At 39.6% G+C, this 20255-nt stretch overlaps 1 protein-coding gene across 2 annotated transcripts in view; it reads right to left on the reverse strand.

The window, feature by feature from the left end:
• The window catches only part of tenm4 (teneurin transmembrane protein 4), a gene marked incomplete at both ends in the record, with an annotated part of 153596 nt that overhangs the window by 111191 nt on the left and 22150 nt on the right, over nucleotides 1–20255 (reverse strand). Inside the window, one exon of one of the 2 annotated variants that reach the window (XM_083696269.1) lies at nucleotides 2972–3193. The exons of the other annotated variant lie outside the window; for it this stretch is intronic. Within the exon in view, the coding sequence (XP_083552395.1) occupies nucleotides 2972–3193 (222 nt within the window). The remainder of the gene's footprint in view (nucleotides 1–2971; nucleotides 3194–20255) is intronic. 2 annotated transcript variants of the gene reach the window in all.

The raw sequence follows: 20255 nt of genomic DNA on the forward strand, positions 1-20255 counted from the left end.
AACTGTCTATAGGCCACCCAAGCACCGTCCTACCTTCATAACTGATCTTTCTGAACTCCTGACTATTGTCCATACAAATTATGATACGATTATTATCATTGGTGATTTTAACTTACATGTGGACAATGAGAATGACTCAAGGGCCATGGATTTTATGAATCTCTACTGCAGCCACTCCTTCGACCTAGTGATTACACAGGGTCTTACTACTGTTATATCCTCTATTATTGATCTCGTCATGTCTGACCACGATTGTCTTTTTACTGTACTTGGTACCTACAGTTAAAAATACCACTGAACGCATTGTCAAGAAACGTTATGTTAACTCTATAGCAGCTGAGAATTTCCAAATTGTTGCACATTTTCTTAAGTTGATTAATTTCCTAATTTTTCCATTAGTCTCTACAGTCCTCACTTGTTCTCTGTTTTTACTGTTTTAAACTCTGAGACTGTTATAGTTATTATCCTCGTATGTTTTGTCTTGTTGTCTTTTAAATGTTTTTATTCATATTCCTGTGAAGCACATTGTGTTGCATCCATGTCTGGAATGTGCTCTATAAATCAAGCTTGATTTGATTTGAACAAACCACAGTGGTCCTCTGAACCTGATGCCCATCTAGGTGACTTTGTTCTATGGAAATCATGCCAATGTCACTATGGAACAATTAAATCCCAATTTCCAGCCAAAAATACTCTCCTACTAAGAATTAATTAGTGCAGACAGAGAGAGATGCCAAATTAGACTATTACAGTGCACAATGTTCTGCTGCTACAGTTTCTGTGACTCTCACCCTGAACGTCAGCTACTAATATTTTGGAAACACTTTACATGAAGGTCCCCTTTGGAAAGGGTTTATAAATGGATATAATTAGTAAATCATTACTAAATCACTTATTACCAGTTTATTATTCAATTATAAACCATTTACAAACAGTCATAACTCATTAGTTTAGATTGTTCGATATTCACTTGGTGCATGCCAAATAGGGAGTTTGCAGTCAGGAGCCAGTTATCAATGTTTTGTAAATGCACTTATAAATGCTTCACAAAGTAACCCTGATGTGAAATCATGCAACATTATTTGCGGTGGTTGCACAGTTTGGAAATCATTTTTGATAGTTGTTATACCAGATTTGTGTAATTATGGGTGTGATTACTCTTAATTAATGTACTCTATCTATGCCTCTATCCTACAATTACTATCATGACTACCCTCATCAAATACAATAGAAACTGAGACCCACCACTTACTGATTAATTCCTGGTATGGCTAAACCGAATGGGCCAACAGCTAAAGCTTTATTGCTTTTTAATAGGAACACCACAAAGTTTGCCCAAATATGACAACATTTTTATAATAATTGAAAACATTTTGAAAATTGATTCATCAACAACAACAATAATATTTAATGATAATTGTCTAATAGTGCAATAATTGAAAATGATTTCTCTATAGTATAATGAGTGCCCTATGTTGTCCAAATGCTACAATGGTAACATTAAAGAGACATAATGCACAGGTAACGCTATGTTAAAAATCATAGTCTGAGTTGCTTGTATTAAACTTTTTGAAACACTTCATACCAACTCTCTACCCACTCCACTGAACTATCCAAGGCTCATCCTATCGATCAATCTATCTAGCCATCCAACCATCCATCTGTGTAGACTGACTCAACTTAAATAACTTCTATTCAGACTTTTGATACAACTTTTTGAGCTTTACTCGAATTTGCATGAAATCCTATAATCGCTTAACTTATTAATTTCAAATCAACTTTTAAATGCTCAGACATGAAAAAAATATTTTTCAAATGATTTATACTTTTTGAGTAATTTGCCTGAAATCCAAATTTCCATGGCCTTTCGTTCTGAATGGGGACATTTCAAAATGTTTTTGTTAAAAAAAAATTGTTCCTATTTTATGACAACTCAATTTAACTTGTACACTGACTCAAGTTAAAGAACTTTAATTCAGAGTTTTGATACAATTTAAACTATAAGCCTTTTTAAGTTGCATGAATTAACAAGGGTTTCTATGAGGATCACTGGGTTCCTATGATATTTTTTTTTTTTTAAATCCATAAGTACAGAGGTTAGACAAGTACTGTCACTTAATTATCAATGTGGTCTACTCTTTGTAGATAATACCCAAACCAGCTCAGAGCACTAACCACACATCGCTGAACACAGAGAAGGGTAATGTAGTGAAAAGATCAACAAATAAAATCTGGGAACCTGCATGGTATGTGTAAATGAGGAACGTCATATCAAGGACATCAGGATTTGAAGTATGGGCCATGGACCGAAAAAACATGGTGACAGCTGTACCGTACTTTGGGAGATCTTCACATTGTACTGTATGTTAAGATGTGTTGAATCCATTTGGTGCCAGCAAAATCATCCCCACAATTCAGGAAATAACTTTCTCAACAGTGCAACCACTGTGCAACCACTGCAAATAATGTTGCATGATTTCATATCAGGATTAGTTTTCAAAGCATTTATAAGTACATTTATTTTGTATATGTTATTACAACTGTATTAATTCCTATGCAATACCATAACATGTTCTTACTGAGAATGTTACATTTTGGAAATGCAGTGCATTTCACCTGGTGTGTTCAGGTAACTCTGTTTTTTTTTTTTATACCTGGGATGAGGCAGATGAATCAGTTGGTCTGTAAAAACCTATAACGCTTTTCACTCCTCACACATTGCATACAGGAAAACATTGATGTATCAAAAAAATCAATGGTTGTGTGACAAACACCTCATCCTCCGCCAAAATCTATCCTGTCTTTGAATGAGGGTGTAAGCTCTGCAGGCCTCAATTCAGAACATTGTGAATTACCTGGGGCAATACATTGGCTCAACATATTTTACTTTGTTATGACTCTGAACAAAGGGAGCACAGCATTGCCTATAGCTGTCTCTAGAAAGCAACAATAGTTTGAAGACCAAACTTACCATCGGCAGTTCCAGTTGCAGGAGCATAGAGGTTCCCTGAGCCAGTTCTAACTAAGAATGAATTGGGGCCAAACTCATCCTCAGAGTCAGAGTCCTGGGCTGGCTGAGCCGCACAGTTACCTAGCAACCTTCCCTGGCTCTCATTGGCTGCAAGGGAAGGGGGAGGGTATGGGAGCTGCTCAACAGGGGAGGAGGAGGCAGATGAACAATGCAGCGGAGGACCTGTGGACCACAAACAGAGACAACACATGGAGGGGGGGAATGAAACACAATTACAGGGAGCACCATGCAGGAGCAGAACACACATGCAAGACAACTCTAAGCTTCAAAAACAAATAAACAGCGAAATGTCATGAACAAAGCAATCTGTCTTCTTTCTACTACCAAATCCCCAGCTGGTGAATAAAATGCAAACAAGTGCAATGAGTAAAAGAGAGGATGAAAAGTCTAGTGGCTGGGATAGGTTTATGTAAATGTTTAAAAAGACAGATTAACTTTGTGAATAATACAGTATAAAGTGTAAGAAAAACACAAGGTTCAGACATAGGCATAAAGAGAAAAATAATTGTGTCATAACCAACCAAATAAAATAAAAAGAATAATCAATGTTTTAATCTAAAGGGCTATAATTAAGATAAATGTTATGCAAATGCTAAGGACACATAATTTGAACAAAGCAAAGCATTTTGCAGTTACAAAGCTAGAGAAAACCTGGAATGAAACAAATCAATGAAAATATTCAGGCCCCATATTCTGCTGACACAACAGGCAAGTGGGATATTCCTGGCAAATAAATCCAAAGCATTAGATGTATCTGTTTTTATAGTTTTACTTTTTATAGACTAAAAGTGAGTTTTCTAATTTGTCTACTCCATAACAGGGCTAACTTTGTCTACTCCGTAAGAGGACTATCAATTTGAGCTGATTCCCAGCCTCTTGCCTCCTAACATTCTCATTCAATTTCTCTATTTAAGACTTATTGTCTCCGCTTCTCATCTTGTCATGGAAAGTGAAATATCTCCAGTGCTCATAATGTGTGATTAACATTTGATGCAGCTCTGCCACATGCTGAAAATGAAGTGCTTAAGCAACATTATTGCAGCGAACTAAGTCATCAGTTAATGCTTTCCCTTAGTTTTGAAGTGGAAATTCCTGCGGACCAGGGTATCATCGAACTTGACATAAAACTTTTTTCTCCATCTTTGGCATCTAATGTGTGTAATTATTCCTGTAAACCATGTGCAGCTCATTGACTCAGAGCAAATTAAGAATCAATTAGTGAAATTAACATCAGCCATTGCAAAACACAAGCAACCAATGCTTACTGCAGCTCATTCTTTACATGCACTATATATTACACTGAATTTCTCACTGAGTGCTTAAACTAATGTTAGTTGTTAGTGACATGAAATACTTTAGCTGATCACATAAAAGTAGTGAGTGCTCTAGGACACTGGTTGTGCTGCACTTTAATGGATCTGACATTGCTCTAGATGGACATACAGTATGTAAACCTATGATTGGGAGAGGAAAGCCAGTTGTTAACTGGAGCATTATTACCATATAAATAGGGTTCTCATGCTATGATTATTACAGTCCTTGCCAGACTCCTCAGCATGGATACTACATTTAGTAAGTAAAAAAAACTGCATGTGGCTAAATATACAGTATAAAATCTTGAAAGTCAAAATAAAGGGAATACATTTCATACAGGCTAAAGTAGGCCAGTGTTTACAAGGTTCCTACTGTCATCGCAACAATGGGCTACCTCAATGCTGCTGCTGCGGCAGACACAAGTTGTGCAGACATGTGAAGTGCTGCCGAAAGCCACTACAGGGTGGTGACAAGAGCTGTGAAGGATGTTTGAAATCATCCATCCTTCTGTCGGTATAAATTACTGACAGTGCTGCCAGTATTGGTGTTCCCTCCAAGTAATCACTAAAATAAAAATGAGAGAATGGTTTGTGATAGCAGAGCCTTGCTTAATCAGCTTGTTAGATAATTAGCTCCTTCCACGAATGACAGAATATGTCCTAGGCTTAAGGCTATATTTGGCTAAATTAAGTTGATTATAGCAGATCAGCTCATGAATTACAGGGAGATGAACAGCGGAAATACAGTTAAACATCAAGTTATCTTAATGAGGACTAAGAAATTGGAGCAAATGTAGTTTTTCAAATCTCCTTATCTACTCCCATACCATTTGTTGTTTTTATCACGCATTTTGTCACCCTATGCAGCAATCAACACAAGACAGTGTGAATAGTCTCTTAAAGACCCGCTTCAGGTTTTCACCCCCTATTTGGGTGGGGTGAAGCGGGGCGGGAGAGGTTGGCAAAGGCATTATGATAACTAATGTGTGCACAAAACAAGATTCAATTACATTATTGGATTTGTTCCATGTTTTAATGAAATGGGAGTGATGTACTGTAACCTCTCTGTGGTCTGCTGTAATTCTAAATAGTTCATTTCTAGCATCATTTCTAATCAACAGTTCGTACTGCTACTGAGCCAAAGAACTGGGGGAAAAAATGTGCTGAAAAGGTCCTAACATATATTCCATGTCTAACATTTTGTGTGTCCAAGAAGACATGATTTGTTCGAAATGAAGGTTTAACCGAGGACCTCATCTTGAATTTCTCTCACCAAACAATCATTTGTCCTTTTCGAAATTGAAACAACAATTCATAGGTTACAACTCACGTAATTCATCCAGGCTTCCATTATTGTTAATTGAGAATAAAAAACATGAAATACAATACCCCACGGTACTATCACTTAACCATGAACATTTTAAACACTGACCTACTACAGCTACAGTAACATTAACTCTTCTTCAATTAGGTTTAGAGAGTTTGGGAGATAAAAAAAAGAGCTGCACAAGTTCTAAGGTTGAGATAAAATTGTTTACATTTGTCAGCGTGCATTTGACAGTGTAACCAGCATCGGATTATTTTAATTTTCTGAAAAGTGTTTTAGTCAATTATTTTGATCAATAGTGAGCTCATACGTAATGTGAATTGTAATCACTACATTGCCAACAGCATGATCTCACATGAGATCGGGCAATTTTATTGTCGTTTTTTTAACCCTAACCCTTTTTTTGAAGCTAATATACAGTATCAAGGACAGGTAAAAATGTGAAGGGGCTACAGTGAGGGGGGTGCTGCCTAAAATGTTGCGAGAGGGTGAAGGGGGGGCTGTGTTGCATATCACATGTTAAACAAGCAATTCAGGTGACTTTTTATGGGACAATAACATAGTGGTTAGTGTGAGTGAAAAGCATGAAATGATCGGATCTCAGGTTTATGACACAAGGCCTATAAACAGCTCTGATAAGTGTTGCATATATTTGTCAGTATGTCAATCCCAACACCTTCAGCATTTTGGCAAATTGTCCTGATTTCCCCCCCCCCCCCCCCCACACACACAGCGCGCTCACAAAGCAAAGAGCGTTTAACATTTAACACTAACATTTGCACTTACTCACTCCCACTCTGCTCGAAGAGTTGGGGAAAGGGACGTACTGTAGGAAGTCTAATTCGCAAGAAGGAATAATACAACATCTTGAGTCATGCAGTATGTGGCTGCTATGAAAGTGAACTGTGTGTGTGGGTGATTTGAGCTGGATGAATGACAGAATATGAGTCATCCAATATGCTATAATCAGTAGTGGGCCGGTCAATCTGTGGGCTGCGGGGCCGGTGAGCAACACGATCTGTTGGCTTTGCACAGCCCCCCCCCCCCCCCACAGCGGCTGAATGTCCAAGGCCGTTTTTGTTGCCCCAGTCTTTCCCTGGCTATAATAGAAATAACGCCATGCTCACAAAAAAACAATCGTCCTCCCTAATCTTGAATGGCACCAGCTGTGAATGACCGTCCTCCATAATATTCATATTTCATTCACCCATTCTCCCGTCAAAAGTCACCAGAATAAATTCATCGGATATTCAATACAGGCAAAATTTAAGATAAAGTCCAACTACTGTATGCAAGCTAGACCAACCTTTTCAGCCTACCAAGGCTATGACAAAGAGAATGGTTTGCCTTATCAAGATAGATTGGCAAAATCAAGTTTATTATAGCAGCTCATGAATTGCAGAGTTGAAGAGTGGAAATGGTGTAAATATCAGGTTATTTTAACGAGGACAGAGCAATGGGACCAACTCCTATCTATTCTCATACCGTCATCACACATTCTCTCATAGCACAGAAAAGCGGGGGGAATGTTTAGCGCAATATGACACGAATAAGCACAAGCCGGCTTTTAATGCAACATATTGATTATAGAATGAAGTTAGGAATTTACATGCGAGACAGGAGTAGAGATTTGGGGTTTCAGTGGGATTGAGACTGGATAGAAAAGTAGCCTACAGTTGTTATCGTTAAAACCATGATAATATGGTATGAACGGCCACATTTTCAGCAAGGGCAGCTTTCTCTCATTCACACAATGTAATAATAATAATAATAATAATAATAACAATAATAATAATAATAATGGATTTATTTTGTTTCGCACTTTTTGATGGATCATTTGAAGGGGGAGAGCGGGCTGGATAAATTGTCATACCTTAAACGTTCAACTCCTGGCTAGCTAGGGAACATCTCGCTCCAGTCACACTGGATTTTAGGTTTTAGTCTGTGAATAGAGACCCACCAAAAGTGAGATTTGTTGACATAGGTCTGTTTACTATCACCAGTCGGCTAAACATTGATTTTCGTTAAAACTTGGAACAAATAAAATAATGTAATGTAATCTTGTTTTGTGCACACATTATTTATCATAATGCCATTGCCTATTTGGGAAGAGCGCACTGGCATACAAGAAAATGCACCCCTGGTTTTGGACACACTCTGCTGTATTCCCCTCCCGTTCTCTCTCTCCCGTTCTCTTGCTTGATCATGACTGTGAGCGAGTTCTCTCTCCCACCCCCTCCCCTTGTAATACCTCAACTGCTCTGCTTTGATTGTTAATCTGAAACGATCAACTAAGCGATTATGAATGTCGATGTCAGCTATCTTATAATGATGAGTACAAAACTATTTTACATACATCACGTGTCCAATACAATGTATGCACGATTTGGAAAAATGATTTGTCAGCAGTATTTGATAACATGTGAATAAGACCGTAATAAAAAAAAATATCACCACACAAACCTGTCAGTGATTGTTTTACTGATACAAGTGGCGACTGCCAGTGTCTTGGGCTGAATAAATTTGTTGGACATCCAATACAGGCAAAATTTAAGATAAAGTTACGCTATACAAGCTAGATCAACCTTTTAGCCTACCGAAGCTATATGACTCCAAACTCAGCGCAGAGTGCAGATGCATATACATATGGCGCAACAACCATTTTCTTTTCAAACATCCTTCACAGCTCTTGTCACCGTCTTAAAGTTAATCTACTGTATACAAGATAGACCAAACTTTTTAGCCTATCAAGGCTATGATACTGTACTAAACACAGCGCACAACAACTCAACCTCATTGAATCTCAGGCCTTTATCTACTCATAAGAAACCTAATTAAATGATTGGATGAACAAATGGTTGATCTGCAGGTAGGAAGAGCTGCCCTAGTTGCCATGGTTATGTGTGGTATCACACCTTCTCCTAGAGGACCAGGCTAAACAGACACAGCCAACTGCAGCCAAACCATACAAACAGTGAGGGCAGATCTCTCCCTGCCACAGCACTCCTTACAAGTATGGCCTTTAGTGGTCCTTCAAACAGACACTGGCTGTATTTGCTTAATGGAACGTCATTGCAGTGGTGTTGTTGCCCTGTGTGGATGCCTCTCACACCCTGCTGTGCTTTCTGCATCAAAAAGAGTCCCCACAACAGCTAATGTAATAAGCATTGATTCATAACATGATAAATAATGCCTGAATCAATTATGCTTTTAACTAAGTAACACACACACCCCTGTATTTCAAAGGTCTTTGAAGGGCTCTGTGTACAATATGTCATTGTGATCAATGTCTCCCCCATGTGTGGTGGTTCATAAGAACAGCCTTTATTCAAGGAGGCCTGTATTGACCGGTTGGATAGGTGAGAAAATGTGATCAATTAATAAAAGAATATACAGAAGGAAGGAAATAATCTAGTGAGAGGAACATTCAGTGCAAGGTGGCTCAAAAGATATAATAGGCCCCAGAGATTCTTATTCCTATAAGGTCCAATAATGTCCAACCTGAGAGCAGAGTAAAGGACTTTTTATTATGTGCAGACGGACCAACTCCTGTAGAGGGGCCAACAGACTCTCATCTCTATTGTAATCAAGAGTTCAGCTCCTCTCTCTCTCTCTCTCTCTCTCTCTCTCTCTCTCTCTCTACACACACTCACCGGCCACTTTATTAGGTACACCTTGCTAGTACTGGGTTGAACCCCCTTTTGCCTTCAGAACTGACTTAATTCTTTGTGGCATAGATTCAACAAGGTGCTGGAAACATTCCTCAGAGATCTTGGTCCATATTGACATGATAGCATCACGCAGTTGCTGCAGATTTGTCGGCTGCACATCCATGATGCGAATCTCCCGTTCCACCACATCCCAAAGGTGCACTACTGGATTGAGATCTGGTGACTGTGGAGGCCATTGGAGTACAGTGAACTCATTGTCATGTTCAAGAAACCAGTTTGAGATGATTTGAGCTTTGTGACATGGCACGTTATCCTGCTGGAAGTAGCCATCAGAAGATAGGTACACTGTGGTCATAAAGGGATGTGGCGTTTAAACGATGCTCAATTGGTACTAAGGGGCCCAAAATGTGCCAAATATCCCCCACACCATTACACCACCACCACTAGCCTGAACTGTTGATACAAGGCAGGATGGATCCATGCTTTCATGTTGTTTAAGGCAAATTCTGACACTACCATCTGAATGTCGCAGCAGAAATCGAGACTCATCAGGCCAGGCAACGTTTTCCAACTTTGGTGAGCCCGTGCGAATTGTAGCCTCAGTTTCCTGTTCTTAGCTGACAGGAGTGGCACCCGGTGTGGTCTTCTGCTGCTGTAGCCCATTTGCTTCAAGTTTTGGTGTGTTGTGCGTTCAGAGATGGTCTTCTGCATATCTTGGTTGTAACAAGTGGTTATTTGAGTTACTGTTGCCTTTCTATTATCTCGAACCAGTCTGGCCATTCTCCTCTGACCTCTGGCATCAACAAGGCATTTTCGCCCAGAGAACTGCCGCACACTGCATATTTTCTCTTTTTCGGACCATTCTCTATAAACCCTAGAGATGGTTGTGCATGAAAATCCCAGTAGATCAGAAGTTTCTGAAATACTCAGACCAGCCCGTCTGGCACCAACAACGTTGCCACGTTCAAAGTCACTTAAATCATCTTTCTTCCCCATTCTGATGCTATATATATGGTATAGATATTTTCTATTTGTTTATATATGACAACATTCTGCAAGGTGAGGGAGAAGCATGACTCCACAGTGACAACAGGAATTATCTATTTGTTCAAGTATCAAGCTACAGGCAGCATCTGAAAAGGTATTTGCAGAAAAATGGCTTGTTTGCTTTCCAGTCTAAAAAATATTGCTAGCTTAGATTTACTTTTTTTTAACAGAATAGAAAATACTAGGGGTGTCGTCAAACTTGTACTCATACAGTATCTGTATCCGTTTATAGGACCTGATTCTCATATCTTACTGACTGGACAACCAGGGGTACAATTAAAATGCTTAAAATTATGGGGCTGCGCATTGTGAACAAGTCAAGGTGGACCAGTTGGTCAGAACCGATATTAGTAAACGCCTGTCACTATTCCTCTGGAGAAATTCCTGTTATTTCAAACGCATGCATGGTTCATGTATTAACTGACACAAAAATCAAAGATCAATAGTTTTTATTTATTCTTGCAAAATATTACCACAGTTTCGGACGGTATACGGTTTGAGCTGAAATACAGTGCCCTCCATAAGTACTGGAAAGAGAAAGCATTTGGTTTTCTTTTAGCTCTATACCCCAACAGTTTGGGTTTGAACTCAAACAATTACAATGGGGTCAAAGTAGAGATTCTCAGCTTTAATCCAATGGTGTTTTTGTTCAGATTGGTTTCACCATATAGAAAGTACAACATTTTTTAGACATACTGCCCCTATTGCAGGGCTCTAAAAGTATTAGAAAAAATCTTATAATAAAGTACTAATGTTTAGTATTTGGTCGACAAATGGTCCATGCAATGCCTAAAATCGTATCATCAGGAAATTAAATACATGTTCAATTGGATTTAAATCTAAAGATTGACTTGGCTGGTCAAGAACTTTACTCTTTTTGGCCCTGAAAAATTCTGTAGTTGCTATGGCAGTATGTTTGGGGTCATTGTCTTACTGCATGATAAAGCGCTATCCAATGAATTTTATGGCATTTGCTTGTACTTATACAGACAAGATGTTTCTGTACACTTCATTTTCTTATGAATCTGTTCTGCTGCTGCTATCAGCAGTAACATCATCAATTATGACAAGTTAGCCAGTACTTGTGGCAGCTATACATGCCCAAACCATAGCACCCCCTCCACCATATTTCACAGATGATGTGGTATGCTGTAAATCTTGTATTTATCTTATCTGAGTTATCTAACCCTAACCTTAACCTACAAGACCATTTTCCAGACCTCTGCAATCTTTTTAGGTACTGTGTTTTTAGCAAACTGTAACCTGACCGTGCTTTTTTAGGATAATTAGTGGTTTGTGCTTGCAGTAAAGCCTCTTTGGTCTTAATGTGACACCAATAGACTCCAAAGGTAAATGCAAAGCCTAGAATCAATACTAGACATTGACAGCTCTCTTATGCCTGCACAAATGATGTGAAGGAACGCACCTGACTAACCCGAAACACCTGTCAAGCCAATTTTCCAATACTTTTGGTGCCTTGAAATAGGGAGACTATAGTATAAAAAGTAAATAAATAAATAAAAAATTCTAAATGGTGATTCAATTCAATTTCTGAAAAAACAAAACATTGAACTAAAGCTGAGAATCTCTACTTTAACCTCATAGTAATTGTTTGATTTCAAATTCAAAGTATGGAGTATAGAGCTAAAAGAAGACAAAATGCTTCCTCTTTCCAATACTTATGGAGGGCACCGTAAACACAGACTGCTGCAGCTGCATATTGTGCGCTGGATAATCTCAAACTGTCTGTCTGAGGTGAACAGACGGTGTGGGGGAAGAAGGAGAAGGGCACAGTGTACAGTTCAATTCTCTGATCCAATCATGGCAGTGGGCACATCACACACATCTCCCATTGGTTTACAGACAGCTTACCTAGCCAATGGCATACTTATTTTTTAGATAAAAAGGAATCCTCTCCAAATTTTTTTCCTATTTGAAGCCTCCAGTAATTTCTAAGATACCACTCTGATTCATGGTTGTTTTTGTTATCTTCATGATGCTATATTCCCACCAAACTAGCTAGCTAGCTTTTAAAAGCCAGCATGGTAGAGACTTGTTTAACCCTAACCCCAACCGTAACTACGGTAATAGTTTTATCTAAGCATCTTTAAAAGGAAGCCAGGTCACTCTGCCGCCATCTTGGCGACGCCCCTTCGGGCGCTTATTTTAATACTGTTTTTTTAGGCAGGTCGCCTATGGGGGGGGCTCCACAAAACTTCACAAAAACTCCACTCACAGCAAAATTATACGGATTAGCAATTTTTCCTTCAGTTTTTTCAGATCACTGAAGTGTGTAGAAACATTCTGTGTGGTCATTGGATTGTTAAACTTACACTTTATTTGGCTTTGTCCTAGCCTTCCTAGCCTCCCACTCTAGTCTTACACATGTGTTTGAAGAATTGGGATAAAAACACTGAAGAATGGAGGACAGGCTGGACGAGTTAAGAATACGACATTTATTCCAAGTACAACTTCAGACGGTCATAGATATGATACAGCGGACTCTATAGAAGTGGTCACATGAACAACTAACACAAGTTAACATTACATTATACATGACTCCAAAAGATATTTCATGGTTAATAAAGATTGATAATGACCTGCTCATCCCTGTGTGACAGACACTCGGCCATATTGGATCCTGGATTCCATTAAGAATACCCAAAATGCTATATTACCATGCTCTCAAGTTACAATCCATCACAAGGAGTTTACGCTCAAGCCAATACCTGAAGCTGATGTCTCGACTCTAACGTGTTGTTAACGATGCATGCAAACATTAGACATGAATGGGTTGACCTGGTCACGATTATGTTGTTCTGTTTCAGAAGAACCTTTATCTAACACACAGCATCACATTAATGCACATTGGATGAATGAGAATAGAGTATCAACAAACTAACCAATTTAACAGTTTTAAAGACATATGACTGTAGTAAACAAATGGACGTTTAACCATACGTTTAACGCTATGTGTGTCAAGGTAGTAAAGTAAATCTTGCTGTCCTTGTTCTTAAATACCATCCCGACAATAGAACATAGGTGTGAGAGCCAGTTGGCCTATACTTTATACATTACAATAGCAAAGGAATTGACAACAGGCAAGGAACGATTTCTTCAGGACATCCACCAGGCATGCTCATTCAACTGTAAATAAGTGTTCCTGGGCTGACAGAGGGGGGCATTGGTCACCATTCACACTTGGAAGATCAGTTGATTACTTCCACATTTAAACACATTTAAATCAAATAACTGGCACCACCAAATCCGTCTACACCTTATTAAAAAGACGCAATCCTAGCAGAGCGAACCTAGCAACGACAACTGCTAATCTATAACTGCATGGTAATTGTCAAAAATGTATCCCCATTGGACTGGCACATCTTCCATGTCTCTCGCAAAATCAATAGTGAGTGGCATATCTTTAGTATATACAATCTCTGGTTTTATGAAATACTTTTATAGGTGGAGGGCATAAATCAATACAATATACATTGGGCCAGTGGTTAATAGGTGCACACCAACATCACAGCGGTGGTATACCTCAATGCCGCTGCTGCAGCAGACACATGGTGTGAAGTGCTGCTGAAAGCCACCACAAGGTGGTGACAAGAGCTGTGAAGGATGTTTGAAAAGATAATGGTTTGCCTCATCCGCTTGCCTTATCAGATAGATCGGCAAAATCAAGTTTATTATAGCAGCTCATGAATTGCAGAGATGAACAATGGAAATGGTTTAAATATCAGGTTATTTTAACAAGGACCAAGCAATGGGACCAACTCCTATCTACTCTCATACCGTCATCAAGCATTCTCTCACACCACAGAGAAACGGGGGAAATGTTTTAGCGCAGTCTGACATGAATAAGTGCAAGTCGGCTTTAATAATGCAACGTATTGATCACAGAATGAAGTTAGGAATTTTCATGCAAGACAGATTTTGGGTTGCCACCATCACATTTTAGGCAGCACAAAATATACTTCCTACATCCCTACATAAATAAATACACAATCATTTTATTATTTTGGTGATGTAAAATGGAAATGATAACAGTTCTAAAATATGCAATGTCAATGTAAGACAGAGAGACGTAAATAATTTAAATAGTCATCAAATTCAAGAGGTATGTACACTCACCGGCCACTTTATTAGGTACACCTTGCTAGTACCGGGTTGGACCCTCTTTTGCCTTCAGAACTGCTTTAAATCTTTGTGGCATAGATTCAACAAGGTGCTGGAAACATTCCTCAGAGATTTTGGTCCATATTGACATGATAGCATCACGCAGTTGCTGCAGATTTGTCGGCTGCACATCCATGACGCGAATCTCCCGTTCCACCACATCCCAAAGGTGCTCTACTGGATTGAGATCTAGTGACTGTGGAGGCCATTGGAGTACAGTGAACTCATTGTCATGTTCAAGAAACCAGTTTGAGATGATTTGAGCTTTGTGACATGGCACGTTATCCTGCTGGAAGTAGCCATCAGAAGATAGGTACACTGTGGTCATAAAGGGATGGAGATGGTCAGCAACAATACTCAGGTAGGCTGTGGCGTTTAAACAATGCTCAATTGGTACTAAGGGGCCCAAAATGTGCCAAGAAAATATCCCCCACAGCATTACACCACCACCACCAGCTTGAACCGTTGATACAAGGCAGGATGGATCCATGCTTTCATGTTGTTTAAGGCAAATTCTGACCCTACCATCTGAATGTCGCAGCAGAAATCGAGACTCAGGCAATGTTTTTCCAATCTTCTATTGTCCAATTTTGGTGAGCCTGTGCGAATTGTAGCTTCCTGTTCTTAGCTGACAGGAGTGGCACCCGGTGTGGTCTTCTGCTGCTGTAGCCCATCTGCTTCAAGGTTCAACGTGTTGTGCATTCAGGGATGGTCTTCTGCATACCTTGGTTGTAACGAGTGGTTATTTGAGTTTCTGTTGCCTTTCTATCATCTCGAACCAGTCTGGCCATTCTCCTCTGACCTCTGGCATCAACAAGGCATTTTTGCCCAGAGAACTGCCGCTCACTGGATATTTTTTCTTTTTCTGACCATTCTCTGTAAACCCTAGAGATGCGTGAAAATCCCAGTAGATCAGCAGTTTCTGAAATACTCAGACCAGCCCGTCTGGCACCAACAACCATGCCATGTTCAAAGTCACTTAAATCACCTTTCTTCCCCATTCTGATGCTCGGTTTGAACTTCAGCAGGTCGTCTTGACCATGTCTACATGCCTAAATGCATTGAGTTGCTGCCATGTGATTGGCTGATGAGATATTTGCGTTAACAAGCAGTTGAACAGGTGTACCTAATAAAGTGGCCGGTGAGTGTATTTCATTATCTGAAATGACTGGGAATCTCACAGACTATGGCTTTCAGGAAAGGGCATGGTAACCATATATAGAGTATGGGTGAAATTCATCATAGCGGAGAGCCCATTTCTTCCCATTCTTAGTGTGAGTGACTGGCTAGCATTAGCGTGCCCTTGTGCCCACCCTGTAACACTATGTTGCATTATGTTGTGGACCACTTGTCCTGGAAAGACGAACAGCCCCCATCTCAGGCATCCAGAAGTATAATAAAGATAAACCCTTTAAAGGTGAGGCCTATGCAAGACTGTGTCACAGCACTGTAATAATCCTATGTGGTTGAGATCAAGCTGTCCTGGAAATGTCTTGCGATACAAAGGCTTTGGAGTTACTAAACCCATGAAAGGAGGTTTCAAAACCTCTTTGATTTTCCTAAACAGACTTGCTCTGTGGCAGTATCTGAGCCTTGCCATGACTGATTAAATGTGCCCTACACCCTCCATCACTGCCCTTGGTTTAGATTTAGGATCAAAGACTGGGCAAATGGAAAGCTAACACAGGTTTTTTGGCAATGTCATTATTGCGGGTACTAAAAGTCAAACTTAGTTGTGTTGCTTTAGCACTTGTTGCAACAGATCATGATCATATTTATATTGAGTTTATTAGGATGAAATAAAATTATGGAATTACTACTGTGTGCAAACAATCTCACATGATGGCATGTTTTTTCCAGCAGACAACCAACAACCCCCCCCCCCCACACACACACAAAGGCACATGCACACACAAAGGGAGAGGAAGTTGGGAAATGGGCTTTCGATTGGACCATCATTAGAAAACTAATAAATATTCTCTGACATGTCCATTTAACTGCCAAAAATCAATATCAGAATATATGATGAGGCAACGTACAGTCATGAGAAAAAATTAGGACACCCTATGAAAACCTTTGTCTTCTTCAACATATTCAAACATATGGACATTTGATATTCATTTGAACAATATTGAAAAATTGAGGTAATATAACTAAACAAATACAACTGAAACAAATTATTTAAAAAATTATTGGTAAAATGTAATTAATAGAAATGCAATCTTCTTGTGAGGAAAAAGTTAGGACACCCCTACATTTAGTTCCACTTAAAATGCCTAAAATTATAATAAAGAGCACCACATCAGGTGCAAATGATTAGAACATCGTTACAGAGGATTTTGGAGGAGCCTGTCCTATTTAAACCTCAGATATTTAGTTTGGTTTGCTCTTGATTGTTGAAGTGAGTTGCATCACCATGGCGAGATCAAAAGAGCTCTCTGAGGCCTTCAGAAGAAAAATTGTAGATGCATATGAGTCTGGGAAGGGATATAAAAAGATCTCCAAACTATTCGAAATTGGCCATTCCACTGTCCGGAAAATAATTTACAAGTGGAGAACATTTAAAACCACCACCAACATGGCCAGGTCAGGCCGCCCAAGCAAGTTCAGCCTAAGAGCTGACCGAAAGATGCTTAAAGAAGTCTCCAACAATCCCAGAATGTCATCACGAGACCTACAGGTATCTCTTGCCACAATTGATGTCAAAGTACATGCATCCACCATAAGAAAGAGACTGAACAAGTTTGCATTACATGGGAGGTGTGCAAGGAGGAAACCCCTGCTGTCAAAAAAAAACATCAGGGCAAGACTAAAGTTTGCCAGAGAACACCTAGAGAAAGACCAGAACTTCTGGAACAATGTGCTTTGGACAGATGAATCCAAAGTTGAACTATTTGGGCACAGTAAGAGTAGACATGTTTGGCGCAAAACCAAGACAGCATTTGAGAACAAGAACCTCATACCAACTGTGAAGCATGGGGGTGGAAATGTCATGGTTTGGGGCTGCTTTTCTGCAGCAGGGCCTGGTCAGCTCACCATCATAGAATCCACTATGAATTTTGTATTGTATCAGAGGGTGCTTGAGGAAAATGTGAGACCATCTGTTCGAAAGTTGAAGCTGAAGCAGATGTGGACCATGCAACATGACAATGACCCAAAACATTTCAGTAAATCTACCAAGGAATGGCTCAAGAAAAATAAATTGAGAGTTCTGGAATGGTCAAGTCAAAGCCCGGATCTTAATCTTATTGAGATGCTGTGGATTGATTTGAAACTGGCTGTGCATGCAAGACACCCCTCGAACATCACACAGCTGAAAGAATTCTGCAAGGAGGAGTGGGAAAAACTTTCTCCCAATTGATGTCAGAGACCTGTAGACAGTTATAAGAAACGTCTAATTGAGGTTATTTCAGCCAAGGGGGGCAATACTAGCTATTAGGGCATAGGGTGTCCTAACTTTTTCCTCAGTAGGAATTGGCATTATTGTTAATTTTTCGTTAAATAAATGATTACAAAGTTACATTTTCATAGTTTTTTGTTCAATTACATCCCCGTTATCTATAGACATTGTTAGAAAGAAGATAACATATTGATATGTCCATATTTTTAAGAGAATAACTTAATATTTTGGGGGGTGTCCTAACTTTTTCTCATGACTGTATGGTAAAGTTGAAAACAAATAAATACGTAAAAACGTAAATACTCATAAATGCTTTTTTATAGACAGGCCAGACCATTATAGAGAAAATGGAAATGACATCTGTGTGTAATAAAATTGCATTTAACAAACACATACGGCAAAACTCCATTTAATACTGAGCCACAACATATCAGTACTCTTAGTCTCAGCAAACATTATTCACAAATGTGCTCTTGAATGGGTATAGAATAACAATCATGGATGTTTTCGTTGCAATAAACACTCAAAACTAACAACCCATTAATACCCATAGTCGGGTGCCTACCCAACTTGATTGTTCACTAACTCAAATATGCATTTAGCTCTATCAAAAAATACATTTTCTGCAATTAACTAAGATGATAAGATTGGCACATCTCAAGAATCTGTAGGCTACAAAAGACAAAGGATTGGAGGCGGGTATGATGAAGCAATTACACCATATTACCCTTCAATTGCACCATTGAAAGCTTCAAGCTGCCCAGTGGCACACTATTGGCCTACACTGAGGGTTATCACACAGCTAGGATAAAGAGGATGGCAGTGGTCACACAGGCCTGCAATGGGACAGCAGTTACACACAGGCCCTTGCAGGCAGGCAGCTGTCCAGTCATGTAGAGGTGGCTCTTTTCAGCAGCACCTGGGAAGGATGAAAAGAAGGCCAGAGTGGCTGCGACTGGCAATGGCAGCTTCCTCCTGGAGGTGATTACAGGCACATTCTCCCTCTCCAGTCATCCTCCACTGGCATCACTGTCTTTCTTCTGCTTTGCCTTTTTCATCCGCACACTTTCCTTTGTGTTGGAGGGGAACTCTGCTCTGCAATCCCTCGCCTAACTGAAAGACACCATCTGTTCGACTGTTCGGTGGCAGCACATGGAATGAGGCACCAGATTGAAGCCTGGAGATTGAAATCAAAAGAACACTGAATGGGGATTTCTTTGCTGTCTAGGACCAAAATCTGACTACTGCTGCGTAGACTTCACTTATTTTGTTCTGCAAAACCCTGTGACTCCACATTTCACAGGAGCTTCAGAATACTATCTACAAGGAGTCATATCAAGAACAAGGAGTCATATAACACATACATTACCAGCACAATATATATACTGTTATGCCACAGAAAAATTAAACATATTCAAAAAATTATTGTTTTCACGAATAAACCATTCTCCCAGAGCTAGAGACCCACTAATTGATCCATCTCTGTGATTCCTTACACTCTAGTTTTAAGATCCAAACCTGAATTTGTCTGATCTTTACATTACTGGTCTCTTGATCAATGTTAGTACTGACAAGGGCTGACATAGCCAAATCCCTCCAAGAAGCCCCGTTCAAACATCCCTGGGGCTCTCTTTGTTCTAGGATAAAAAGAAGAGGTTCACATCACCTCACCCCTCAGTGTTAACAACATCCTACAAGCGTGTGATGGCTGTTCTTAAGGTTCTCCTCATGAGTGTGTTTCTGCCAGAGAGAGTGGGAAGATCTCTTCTCCTGTCTACTAGTGTAGGCTAAGTGGTCTAAAAACAAGCTGATAAATGTATCCACACCCACTCAGCAGTCCTCCGCAGACATTTCCAGACTTCAAATAGCAGCACATGTTAATCTGCTTTAAATGCATGTTCATTCGCCTCTATCATGGGTTGATCATCGGCTGAACCGACTTAAACCGTGGTTAAACAATGCTATTTTTTTTTTTTGTCCGGTCTGTTCGGGCTCCTCCATTTGGTCTCACTTCACACATAGAGGCTGGTGAATAAACACAATGGCATGAATAATTAATGACCTCACAATCCTCTTAAGGTCTGAATTCTGAGAGGAAAAAAAATAAAAAAAAGTTTACTTTTGGTGTTTGAGAGCAAGCGGAGCCTGAAATTGTAAGTGGCTCATTAGGGCTACATGTGGCTTGCCTGGGGCCTCACTGAACAAGGATGGCACCATCCCCTACCCCATTATTCCTCTGTGCATTCCAGGCCTGGCCTAATAAAATGCTAAAGTATACCCTTAA

The sequence above is a fragment of the Argentina silus genome (assembly GCF_951799395.1).
Source record: "Argentina silus genome assembly, chromosome: X".
NCBI lineage: Eukaryota > Metazoa > Chordata > Actinopteri > Argentiniformes > Argentinidae > Argentina > Argentina silus.